At 47.3% G+C, this 12,689-nt stretch overlaps 1 protein-coding gene across 4 annotated transcripts in view; it reads left to right on the top strand.

Moving 5' to 3' along the window:
* The window catches only part of KMT2D (lysine methyltransferase 2D), a 99,108-nt gene that overhangs the window by 17,203 nt on the left and 69,216 nt on the right, over positions 1 to 12,689 (top strand). For all 4 annotated transcript variants that reach the window (XM_066617580.1, XM_066617579.1, XM_066617577.1 and 1 more), the window contains 12 exons: positions 274 to 383; positions 1,548 to 1,710; positions 2,063 to 2,228; positions 2,346 to 2,460; positions 3,775 to 3,923; positions 6,322 to 6,488; positions 7,041 to 7,172; positions 7,819 to 8,699; positions 8,879 to 8,992; positions 9,751 to 9,861; positions 10,626 to 10,730; positions 11,556 to 11,737. In XM_066617580.1, coding sequence (XP_066473677.1) covers positions 274 to 383; positions 1,548 to 1,710; positions 2,063 to 2,228; positions 2,346 to 2,460; positions 3,775 to 3,923; positions 6,322 to 6,488; positions 7,041 to 7,172; positions 7,819 to 8,699; positions 8,879 to 8,992; positions 9,751 to 9,861; positions 10,626 to 10,730; positions 11,556 to 11,737 — 2,395 coding nt within the window. The remainder of the gene's footprint in view (positions 1 to 273; positions 384 to 1,547; positions 1,711 to 2,062; positions 2,229 to 2,345; positions 2,461 to 3,774; positions 3,924 to 6,321; positions 6,489 to 7,040; positions 7,173 to 7,818; positions 8,700 to 8,878; positions 8,993 to 9,750; positions 9,862 to 10,625; positions 10,731 to 11,555; positions 11,738 to 12,689) is intronic.

Consider the following 12,689-nt stretch of genomic DNA (forward strand, 5'->3'; position numbering starts at 1 on the left):
GACCTAGCAAAGACTTCTTCATGTCTATTCTGTGACTTTTCTGATTTCCTTAGGCAGCATCAGTTCAGCGGAGAAAATAAATGCTCCAAGCTGGCTGAGATCTTAGTTATGCCTTCCATTTGTATCATAAGAGCTTGAGTTAGGATTCATCCACCTGATGGCAACTTTCTTCAGTGTTCCACTGCACCCTTGCCCCTGTGTCCCCAGCTGAGGACTTCCTGCTGTAAACAAGGTTGCTACCCTTTTTATTGTCTCTTCTTCCTTTCCTTACAGGGCATTTCTGGGCTCATCACTGGTGTTTGGTGTGGTCGGTTGGAGCCTTGCATACAGAAGGGTCGTGGCTGAGCCAAGTGAACAAAGCTGTCATCTCAGGGATTGCACAGGTCTGGTGCTAGGAGAGGGAGTTGGGTTCACTTCTAGCTTTGGGTCGGGGGAGGTGAATGTAAGTAATTCCCCGGCTGTAGCTTCATAGATGCAGAAATTGGGTGCATTTGCATCATGCAGCAAAAAGTATAGCTTCCAATCTGGATTTGAGCAGCTTGTGCAGAATCTTGAGAAGCAGCATCTTTCATTTTCAAAAAATATTTGCTGATCCCTGTCACATCTTGATTGTCCTTAAATATTTGGGTGGGGAGTAAGGAACTTGCCTTGGTCCTTGGAGCACTAGGGATTTCCTCCCCTTCATTGCTTGGAAACAGGAACAGAGTATAGTCCATGCATGGTATACCACATTTAAACTATAATAGCATGGCACTTCATCCTCATATCTGCAGGGGTCCAACTGCATTGTATATTTTGGCTAGATAAGTAGAGAGTAAATACTGGAATCCAGGGTTCAAAATAAAGAACTTCACCCAGATAGCTATCAACCCTTTTTATTGACACCTCCCAATCCCTTTGCTGTGAGAACCAACTGTTCTTCCCTGGTCCCTTGCCTCTTCCCATCCCCCAACATATCCCATTTCTCCAATTTGCACCATTTGTTCCAATAACTGAATTCTGGTTTCTGTGTATTACCTATAGTACTCCAAAGCTTTTGCCAGTAGATCCCCTTTTGCAGGGAGTAAGGACTTGAAAAGGCAGCCCTGAATCCAGGAGTGACATGCTCAGTAGTTAAGTTGTGTCTATGCTATATTTGCTTCTGCTTCAGAATGAGCGGGAGACCTGGTAATGGGACAAATGGATTCTACTTAAATTGAATGATGCTGTGCTGATATGACCCTCTGGCTTTGGAAATTCTTCAGTGTGATCGCATCTTAGTGCTGGGATAGAGATCCTATCCAAGCAGCTGTGCCCACCTTCAGTAGTAATTGCATCTCAGCCCTTTGCACTCAGCATTTCTGGGCTGACTAAGGTTACTGTTCTCTGCAGGAAGGGAAGTTTTCCTCTTTGAACCCTGACCTTTTTATGGTCATCAATTGTGTGCGACCGTGTCCTAACTAATTATGATTATTTCTATGTATGGTTGTAATCTGCTTTGGCTGTGATGTTTTTAGAAAAACGGGGTAGAAATTGATCAAATAAAGCTTGTTCCTTGCTTGTTTCAGAAATGTGAATACTGTAAGAGACTGGGTGCTACGATTCCGTGCCACGCAGAGGGGTGCCAGCGCCACTATCACTTCCCCTGTGCAGCAGCCAGTGGCTCCTTCCAGTCCATGAAGAGCTTGAAGCTCCTGTGTCCGGAACACCTAGACCAGGCTGTACAGCTGGGTAAGTGTTGGTGGTATGCCAGGGACATCTCTGCAGATAGTGCAAAGGTTTGATTGTGACTTGCTGGACTTAGAATGTGGGGGCCTTCTTTTATTCTGTGAACAGATTCAAGTGGAAGAATTAGAATGTTTTGATTCTGTGTACAGAAATAAGTGGAGGTGGCAGTAGAATTTAAGAATGAAATACGATTTATTTCTGCCTTGGAGGAAGCAGAATCTACTGACTTGGGCATGGAAAGGGAGATCCTTTCTGGATCTGGCTGGCCTTTCTGGATCTGGCTGGGCTTGAAGGTTATGGGGATTATGGGATGATCTGCTGACTCTGATGTCCCAGTGTGCTCTTCCTCCTGTAGAGGACTCACGCTGCATGGTGTGTGACACGACAGGAGACCTGCACAATCTGCTTTTCTGTACCAGTTGTGGTCTGCACTATCATGGCAGCTGCTTGGAGATCACAGTAACACCACGCAAGCGCTCGGGCTGGCAGTGCCACGAGTGCAAAGTTTGCCAAACCTGCAGGTAGGTGTAAAGCTGCTTGAGGTGGAGAGGGAAAGGATTGACATTTAGCATCCCACCAGGGACTGATGGTGGGGTTGCATCAGTTCACTGCTAGACCACAGTGCCTGTCTTTTGTAGGTTATCTGGTGCGGACAGCATGATGTTAGTATGTGAAGCGTGTGATAAATGCTACCACACCTACTGCTTGAAACCAGCCATTGAGAGCCTCCCTACCAACTCCTGGAAGTGCAAAGTGAGTCTTAACCCTATGCAGATTTGTGTTGAACACGTTAAAATTCTTTGCCAAGGAAACCTGTGTTCTGCCCTCACTCAAATTCTGCAGTGTGTACCAAGTATGTAAATTAAGGAAATGTCTATATTTTTCTTATTTTCTGTACTACTTTCTAGTAGACACTGCAGGAGACAAGGACATATGCAGGCAGCTAAGGGCACACTTGAAACCAATGGAAATTCTCTTAGGCTTTCAGTACCCCTTGGGAGGCCAATGTGATTTTGCACCTAGGGGCTGGACTTGGTCTTAAAAGAATCACACAAAGGAATATGAGATTTCCAGGGGTCAGGTTTCTATGCATTTGTGACTCTTGCATAGAAGGTGCATATGCACAAATAACTTATTCTTTGTAAAGGTTTGCTGGAACAGAACATTACTGACATGAGCATTTCTGCCTCTCCCCTCTCTGCTTTGTGTATTCTTGTCTTGAACCTGTCCTGAATTGTTCTCCTATTGGCTGGTTGGAGTCTTCCACAATTCCATGATTTGGCAATGCGGTTTCTTGTGGAGAGTTTGGTCACCAGTACAGAGTTGAGACTCGCGACTGTCTGTCAGTACAAATATAACATTGGCATCTGCATAGGTGCATTAGAAAACTTTCAGGCAGCATGTTGAAGGGGCCTCAGCATTCAGAGGATTGAACATCTTGCACCTTGCTTTTCTAAGATCATATGTAAACTGAGATTACTTATGCCCACTTTGGACACTTTAGATTTGATCTGTCTGCTGTGATTACAAGCATTATACCAAGAACAGGGCCCAAGTTCCTTTCACCAAAAGCAGGTATGCCTAGCCTAGTGTCCTATCACTGGTGTTTCTCTAGCACCAGACAGTTGGAACAGGCTTCCTAAAAGTCTGTTATGAACGTACGAAGTTGCTTTCTGCTGAGTCACATTACAGTTGGCATTGTCTATTTTGACTAGCACTGTCTCTCCAGGGTTCAGACAAGGAGGGTCCCCCCCCCAGCCTTGCCTGCAGTTGCCAGGCATTGAACCTGGGACCTTCTGTATGCAAGGCTTGTAGTTTACTAGTTTGCTACTGCCCTGTCCCTAAATCTTTAAGAAAAGACAGTGCTGACTCCCCCATAGGTTGAAACCGTTGTATATGATTTCTCATACATATATGATCTCTCTTTGGTGCCCCCTTTGACTTGACTAAATCTCCTCCCTAGTTGGGTGTACAGGAGCCTTGGAAAGATTCATGTCCAAACATTCTCAAGGCAACCAGCTTCGTGTAAGTCTTCTGTTCTGAGCCCTTGTATCTTTCTCTCTCCAGAGCTGTCGCGTTTGCTCCGACTGTGGCTTCCGCTCATCAGCGCTGGATTCCAACAGCCAATGGTATGAGAACTACTCTCTGTGTGAAGGATGTCATCAGCAACATTGCAAGGATGCCAGTGGCACTGAGGCTGAACAGCAGAGCGAGGAGTGAGTTGTGGGGTTGGGAAATAGTCTCTGTCTCTTCCATTCGGAAAAACCATAATGGTGATGCATCACACAATGTGGCAAAAATGATTGAAAAAGGAAAAAAATGTTTGCCCATTTTAAAAATGACAGAGGAATGTTTACTAACACTAAAAGAGATTTGTGTAGGGGCTGGGCTATTTTGTCAGTTTCTTCCATGTTTATCCAGTGTTGACAGATCCTGCTGTGAGAAGGTAGGTGAACATAAGAAGCTGCCTTATACGTAGTTGGTCCCCTGATCCATCTAGTCCAGTGTTTCTCAACCAGTGGTACTCACACCACCAGTGGTACTTGAGGTGGTGTCCAGTGGTATTCATGGGACCCCCAGACCCCTGCTGCCTGGCAGTGAGACCAGCAACACCACAAACAGTGGTAGGAGGCTTGGCTCAGGGGCAGAGCTCCAGCATGCACTTCTCATACGCTCAAAAAATCCCTCCAATCCATCCTGAGTCTTTTACTGTGTTTGTTGCATCACATCTGGCTTCCCGGTCCGGAAGTAACTGGTGATAACATCATCACCTGTTACTTCTGGTGGTACTTCCAGTAGGTGAACCTTGCAGAGTGATAGGGCGGGGGACAAATGTTGAGAGATGCTGGTCTACCTAGTGTTGTGGCTTGCAGTGGCTCTCCGGGGTGCCTTTGTTCACCTGCTTCCTGAGTTCCTTTTAACTGGAGAGGCCAGAATTGAACTTGGGACTGTCTGCATGCAGAGTATGTGCTTTGCCATTGAGCTATAGCTCCTCTTTTCCTGTGGATGAGAAGATTTACATGATGTGTGCATGGAATGTTTTGCAAGCAGCCAGCCATTTAGCCGATCCTGTAGCTGTCCTTTGCTTCCTGTTTTCACTATGGGAAGCTTCAGTAGAGTCACATCAATCTCCTTTCCTGTTGTGTTCATGCCTGCTCTGGCCTGAATGTGTGATGGCAGACACGCTTTCAGTAGATTTTCAGAATTCTTCTTGTCTTCCTTTTTTTCCTTTACCGTCCATTAACAGAACAGCTTTAAGGAGCAGGAATGGATAATATGAGAGCTTGATGTAAAGAGGGAGGAAGGTTGGGTTGTGAAGAAGATTATGGTATGGAATGATAAGGTAGTCAAATGGGCTTAAAGGACATAGTGCAGTTACAGAGGAAGATTGCTGGGAGATAAGAAAACCGGCATGGAAGTGTGTTGGGCCAGGGAGAAATTTGTCAAGAAAACATGGAGTGCAAGAGGCTGTGAAATCAGTGCTGGGCTATGGCTTCTATCTTAAGTAGCACAGTGTCACTTTGGCAAACTATCTTCCCTAGTAGTGTAGCTGAGATGGGACAGGGGGTTACCATGCCTAAGGGGGTGTCAAGCCAGGCCCCACCTCACAGGGGCCTCCTCCCTGCTGCAGTACCTTCACCTATACTCCCTTGCCAGCTCTCTGGAGCGGTTTCATGCCGCTCCAAGAAGCCGGCTGCTTTTTTCGCCTTTTTTTTTCCTTGAAAAGGAGGGGGAAAGACAAATAAAACAATCGACCACTCAGAGCTGCATGCAACCACTTCAGAGTGCTGTAACCCAGAAAATAATTGTTGAAGATGACATAATTGGAATTAACCACAGTTAATTCTGAGTTAGGCACTTCCAGGGGGAGTCATGTCCCCCAGGTGCCAGAAGGGCCAGCTAAGGCAGCAATCTTCCCTACCCCCTTCCTAGAACAGCTTCCTGAACTCCCCAAAAGTTCACTCCTGGGGGATTGGGGTATGTGATGTGGTGCAGGGGCTTCAGTGCAAGGGGGAAATCCCTAGTCACTGCAGAGGCACCTTTTAAGAGTTGATCTCTGTCAGTGGAAACCGCCTCCATGTGGTTTAGGGAAATTTTCCCCTTGCGCTATGCCTCTGCCATACCACATCCCTCATCAAGGGTCCCTTGGCGCCACTAGGAGCAGCTTTTTGGGGATGCTTAGTAAGCTGCTGTACAAAGGAGGAGGGGCAGGGAACATTACTTGCCTGAGTACTTTTGTAGTTACAGTGCTTGGCAGTAGTCATGGGATTGTATACTTATATACTAATATATGAGGCAAGACTTTATTGGATGGTATCAGGCTTTCAAGAATTACTCCAAATACGTTATCTGAGAATTGGTGCCTAAGAAACTGAGCAACAAGCTGGAAGTCTCTGGTTCAGACTAGGCGGGCCACTTCTTTTGCCTCAACCGTCATATGCAATATGGAGATAATGCAGACCCTCCCTTACAGGGGGATTGTAAGGATTGAGACGCATGTGTGTGAATCGCTTTGAACACTCACAAGTGCTGTACAAATGCCAAGAATGAGGAGCGTGGCGGCAGTTCATGGTCTCAAATTGTCTTTTGTTTTTTTCCCCTACACCACTTCAGGCATGTTCCCCAAGCAAGCAGTATCCCTGCAACAGACTTGCCAGCATCTTGCCAGCCACTGGGGGAAGCTGAGGAGGCCAGCGAGGGGCAAGTAGAAAGCACTGACAACCCTATCAGTCCACAGCAAGAAGAAGAGGTGCCTTTGGACTCAAATGAGGAACCCACTGGTGAGTCCCAGTCACCACTACCCTCTCCCTATTTAGACTTTTCATTGGGGGGCAGTACTTGCTAAACAGGCCATAGGTGCTGGGGGGGGAGTGGCAGCAGGGGGACAATCATGTGTGCAGTTTTCACAATATAGCTTAACGCTCTTGAGACTCTTCTGGTGCCAGGCATCCCTTTTCAAACTGGAGTACTTGAGGAGTGCTCTGTGGGGCTAAAGCCTGAACAGATGACTTGTATGAGAAGCGCAAATGAATTTTACTACAGCTCTTGCTTGCCTTTTTGTTGCTGCTGCTCCCACCCTCTTTGGTGTGCTTCCAACCCTAATGTGAGCAGGTTAAATGTGTTAAATGGACAGGAGACAGAGCACCAAGATCCTGCTTTCACTTCTCCCTAGTCACCTTCCTCCTCAGGGTGGAGGAAAGCAGGCAGATTAGAGCTTGAACTTTGCAGGGTTACGTCTACCTTGGATATTTTACTCTGAGCAGTCGGGTAAATTGAACCACTTCTGGGTCCTTTTGAACAAGCTGCCCCACTTTTTAAATTTCCTGTTTTAGATGCAGACAGGCCTTTAGAGATGTCCAGTGTGGATCCAAAGGGCCCAGTAGGGCAGGAGCAAATGGAAGTGGAGACAGTGTTAGAGCCGGAAAAGGCCCCCTCACCACCACCTCCTCCCCCAGTACCACCAGGTGAGTTAAGGAGTAGCACTAAAGTGCTAGCAGCAAAATCAGGTGCTGCATTCATCACAGGCTGTGCTAGTGTAGAATTCTGTATAGATTAATTTGGCATGATTCTTGGAACATAAGAATTGCATGGCTGGATCCAACTAGACTTAATCCCTTCTGGCACCCTCTTTCCAACCACAGCCTGTCACATGCCGTGGGTGCTTGGGAAAAGAGGCACGAAAGGTGGTGTGTGTGTCTGTGTGTGTGTGTGTGGGGGGGGTGTTCCCAGCATCAGGTTTTCAGAGGTGTGCTGCCTCTGTGTGCGGAGCTTCTACTTTCCACGGTCCAGGTTTTCAGAGAAAGTGAGGAGCATGTGGCGTGGGTCTCATGTTAGAGAGGTTTTGGGGTGCCTGTACTGAGGAGAGTGAATCCCTTCTGTTCTGGTGTGTGAATTGTGGTTCACTGGGTTAAGAAAGTCGGCTGTACACACAACCTCCATAACATGGTGTACAGTGTTCCACTGAACAGTTTTGGTGGACGCCTAGTTTTGATCCATGGTGTTCCTCTGCCCCTTGTACTCAGGAGAACATCCTTCTCTTCGAGTAAGAGAGAGAGAGAAAGAGAAGGGCTCTCTATCAAATCTTATTCTCTCTCCTCTCCCTTCCCTTAGATCCAGTGTCACCTGCCCACCCTGAGGAGTCATCGCTCAGTGCCAAAGAGCATCCTGCCTTTCAGTTGGTGCCCACCGAGCCAGAATCCACAGAGAGCCATGTTGAGACGGCACCCTCCTTGCCCCAGGCAGCTGAGTCATCTCCCATGAGCCCTCAACCCGACTCGCTTAAGGCTGGTTCCCCTGAAGCTACTGAGGAAGAAGAGCCTAGTGAGGAGCCCATGGATACAGGGGCCGAGGGGCTGGTCCTGGACAGCCCTGTGAACAACATTGTCCAGCCCAGCCAAGAAGAGGAGGAGGAAGAGGATTTGGCAGCGCCTAAGATGGAGCTTGAGGAGCAATTCTCCCCACAACTGAGTGAGGAGGAGGATGCAGCACTAGAAGAGGGACATGCCACAGCAGGGCCAGAGCCCAATGAAACGTCCCTCAGCTTTGCTGGTGAATCTAAGTGTTCTCCCTCACCAGAGGAGGCGGATTTACTGGGCAGCACATCCACTCCAATGGAGGCCTATGGGGTTGCCAACTCACTAGAGGGAGGGACAGCAGGAGATGAGGAGGCAGGATCAGCACCACCACCCCTGAGGCCCCACCCCCTTGTAAAGTCAGATATTGTCAATGAGATCTCGAACCTGAGCCAGGGTGATGCCAGCACCAGCTACTTTGCGGGCTCCGAGCTGCCATTTCCTTCTCCATATCATGAAGGTGGGGGTTCGCTCTCCCTGGAAATGGCTGGCCTGACCTCCACAGATGTCAGCCTGCAGAAAGAAGACGGTGCCTCTTTGCCCCTCGGAGAGATGGATGACTCTTTACTTTATGGTGTCAAAGGCGAGGGTGAGAAGGGACGACGGCGCAGCTCCCCAGCACGCTCCCGTGTCAAACAGGTAAGTGGTGCATTCTGCTGGTGGATCCTGGGTGGGGCTTGGCAGCATTGCCCTGCACTGGATAGCCCCCTAGCCTATCAGTGGTGGGAGTACTGGAGGAAGAACTGTGAAATGGAGAGTGCAAACAGACTCTCAGAATATTCTGTTCTCCCTCTACACTTTTTTGCTTCTGGTCACAGGGTCGCAGCAGTAGTTTTCCTGGGAGGAGACGGCCTCGGGGAGGGTCTCACGCAGGTCGAGGGCGGGGCCGATCACGGTTGAAATCCACCACTTCTTCCATTGAGACGCTGGCGGTAAGGATGGCTCTGGCAGGAAAGCTGCTTTTGTGGGAAGGGTGGCTGTGAGAGGTACCCAGGCAAAGTGAAACTAGTTGTCAAAAATGTGAGGCTGATCTTTTTGAAGGAGGGAAAGGCAGCTGCTAGACTGGGTCTATCCTCTTGGTTTGTGTGGCTTCAGCCTAGAGTTGGAGAATAAACCTTTCCTGGATCATTCTAGATCCCATGCAGTGCACCTTGGGAGGCAGCTTTTCCTTTCTGCTTTTCTTCATGAAGGGATGTTGGTACTTGGAGCCAGTGGGGTAGACGCTGTATTTTTTTTGTCCGTTGTTTAAAATGGACTTTCAAGGAATTCATCTCATGTGAGTTTGCCAAATTTGATCTTCAGTGGGGCTTCTCTTCCTCTCCAGAGCATCTCAGCAGGGCATTATTCCACAGATGTGATTTTCCTCAAAACTCTAACATTGAGAGGCTGCAGCCTCTTCCTTAGTGCTCTTGAAAGGGTTTGGAGTTCTATTCCTTTTGGAGTGTGGCTCCCCTACCATAAATTGGCCCATGAAAGTGTACCCAAGAAAGAGGGGAGGAGGTGTTGGGCATGGGTGGGCAGAGTATATGACAAGTGCAGACCTTCTTTCCTTTAGTGGGGACAGTGCTTCCAGTGCATGGCAGGCTGAGGATTTGGTAGGGGTATTTGTGTCCTGTCTCCTCTTGTTGGTGCTCCAAGCACCATCAACAGTAACTTACTTAGTTTATTTGCTTTTCCTGCCCCCCTTCAGCTTGCAGATATTGACAGCTCCCCAAGCAAAGAGGATGACGATGATGATGACGATACAATGCAAAACACAGTGGTGCTCTTCTCCAATACTGACAAGTTTGTGCTGATGCAGGTAGGTGTTGGAAGATGCAATTCCTAAAAAGACTGCAAGTTTCAATCAATTTTTTTTTCTTTTTAAAATTGTACTGGTACTTCTAATGGTGGATTCAGTTTGGCCACCAATTAGGTGGAGCTGACGAGAAGCAAAGGCTTGACGTTCCTCACGAGCTGCTGTGAGATAAGGCTGTTGAGGTTTGTTGGATGTCGCTTTCTTGAGTCCAAGAGACAGTAGTTGGCCTTGAGTGAAACACTGGCTTTTGAAGGAGCAGCATTGCTGGCAACTATAGTTGATCATGCCCAATTGAAGGCAACATTCGTACATCCCTTAAACCTGTATTTTTCCTGCTGCTGAAGGGCTTTGAGCTCACTTGTTTTTAAAACTGTTTTTACTCTGGTGTGTTACCATAACAGGCACCGTTTTGTATTTTCATGCTTTGTTTTGGTGGCTTTTCTTTTTAACATGGAGTACAGTTGTAGCTTTTTGTATGTTTTAAATTCATACTTGAGAGAACACATCCCTCTAGGAACCTCAAAGGGTGCTTTTGTTGAGGATGAGAGATGTAAGTTTATTTTAATTAGAAGCCAGAATATAACATTTTTTTAATAGTTGGTCAACCCTTATGGTTTTAGTGATATTAATTCGTTGGTGGTTTAAGGATACCTAGACTGCAGAATAGTGAGAATATTATTGTAATAATATGAGAATGAGTAGAAAGGGAATTTGTTCCTGGGCTTTGTCCAGCCTCTGTTGATGCCCCCCTCTCTCCTCCCTGGCAGGACATGTGCGTGGTCTGTGGGAGTTTTGGCCGTGGTGCTGAGGGCCATCTCCTGGCGTGTTCCCAGTGCTCTCAGTGTTACCATCCCTACTGTGTCAACAGCAAGGTAAGGTCTGCACTTGGGCATGTGCTCCCTCCCTTCGTTATACAACTCAACACTTTTTTAAAGTTCCAGATTCTCTAGTAAGCCATCCCATTTGTGCATGCAGGCACTTCAGCTCAACATTCCCTGAGTTTCCCCAGGTCTAATAAATCTAACCTGCCTTAGATCTTAGTGGAATTTGGAAAATCCTGTTCCAGCTTCAAAGATTTTGGTGGTGGTGTTCACTGAAGGGCTGGGGACTCGGGGAAACTCATGTGGAGAGGTGCAAAAGGGATGTAGGAACACAAGAAACTGTACCAAACACAACTGTTGCATGTTCTGACCCACGAAAGCCCTGCTTGCTTCCTGGGGTGTGAACTGTGTGGATCCCACATGGCTTAGTTCCTCTGTCTTGACAAGAAGTGGCGCCAGGTTCTTTGAAACTTGATTATGTCAGACCATTTGTCATTTTGCCCTTCTTCCCTGCAACCTTGCCCAGGTAACCTTTATTCCCCCGAGGCATCCATGCTGCTGCATGGTTGCTGCGCAGCAATGTCTTCTGGCATTCTGTGATGATGTAATATGTAATCACTGACCTTGGGTTCTTCTGAGCTGCATGGAGCTAGTCTTTGAGCTATGCAGCTTTCTGGGAACACTGCAGGTTACTGACTTGAGAGGGCTACCTATTTACAGTGTGGTCTGTGGAGACATTGCAACTTCAGGGTGGCATGGAGGGAAACTGAGGCTTGTGGAATCCATAATCCCTCGATTCCAGGAAGGCTTTGGAAGCAGCCGTAGTTCTTGACCACCTCTCCCTTTGTAGACATTTGTTCCTTCTTTTCTGTTAAGATTACCAAGGTGATGCTGCTGAAGGGCTGGCGCTGTGTGGAATGCATTGTGTGCGAAGTTTGTGGCAAAGCATCTGACCCCTCCCGCCTGCTGCTCTGTGATGACTGTGACATCAGCTACCACACGTATTGCCTGGACCCACCCCTCAACACTGTACCCAAGGGCGGCTGGAAGTGTAAATGGTAAGAGGCAAAGATTAAAATGTAGGATTCTGTATACTTCGTGCTACCAACAAGGGGTGCCAGTCCTTCCTGTTCATCTCCCAGTGGTCCAGAGCACTGGGATGCTGCCCTCTCCATCCGCTAGGAAGCAGGTTCTTCGAAGAAAGATTCAGTGAGGGAGCAGACTAGAAGACATCTCCAACTTCCTCCCTAAAGCCAGTCTTTTTCAGCGCTCACAGTGGGCAGTTGCATATTCCGGACCTGGTCAGCAATGCTGGTTTAAGCAGGCCAAGCTGATCTGCGACTAAATTGCCTACTCTTTGTTTGTGCCTACTGGATTTTTACAGTCACTCCTGTTGCAAGTAGTTGTGGAGGATTTAAAGAGCTGTGTTGGCTTTGACCCTTTTTTTATTGTATTCTGCACTTTTGACACCTTGAATTTCCCAAAGCATTGCCCATGTGTTTTCAGGTCTGTAAGGGCTGGAAAAACGTGCCTGTTCAAACAATGAAACGTGCAGCTTTTGGAATAAAGAATTTGTGTGACAAATTGAATTTTGGAAAATTCAGCTGCTTTGTCTTTTCAGTTAATGAATCCTTGATCAGTCAGTTAGATGTTTTTAAAAAAGCAAAAGATCACATTATTCACTTGCATGGGGCAGATACATGTCAGAGACACCCATGCACACAAGTCCAGAATAGAATTAGGAGGGCTGCTGACCTGCTGTTCAAGGCAGCTGCAGGATTCCGTTTTGAGCCTGGTGGTTTTCAATAGGTTTATAAATGACTGGGAAGAGGAAATAGAGGGTACGCTCATCAAATTTTTCAGGCAACACCAAACTGGGAGCTAGTACCAACTAGTACCCTAGAGCAGCGCTTCTCAAACTATCTGATGTTGCAGATCGGTAAACGTGCTAGGGACCAATACCGTATCTGTGCCGTATTACTATTTCTTTCCTGGAAATTTGCCATGACT

The sequence above is a fragment of the Tiliqua scincoides genome, chromosome 2 (genome assembly GCF_035046505.1).
Source record: "Tiliqua scincoides isolate rTilSci1 chromosome 2, rTilSci1.hap2, whole genome shotgun sequence".
Taxonomy (NCBI): Eukaryota; Metazoa; Chordata; class Lepidosauria; order Squamata; family Scincidae; genus Tiliqua; species Tiliqua scincoides.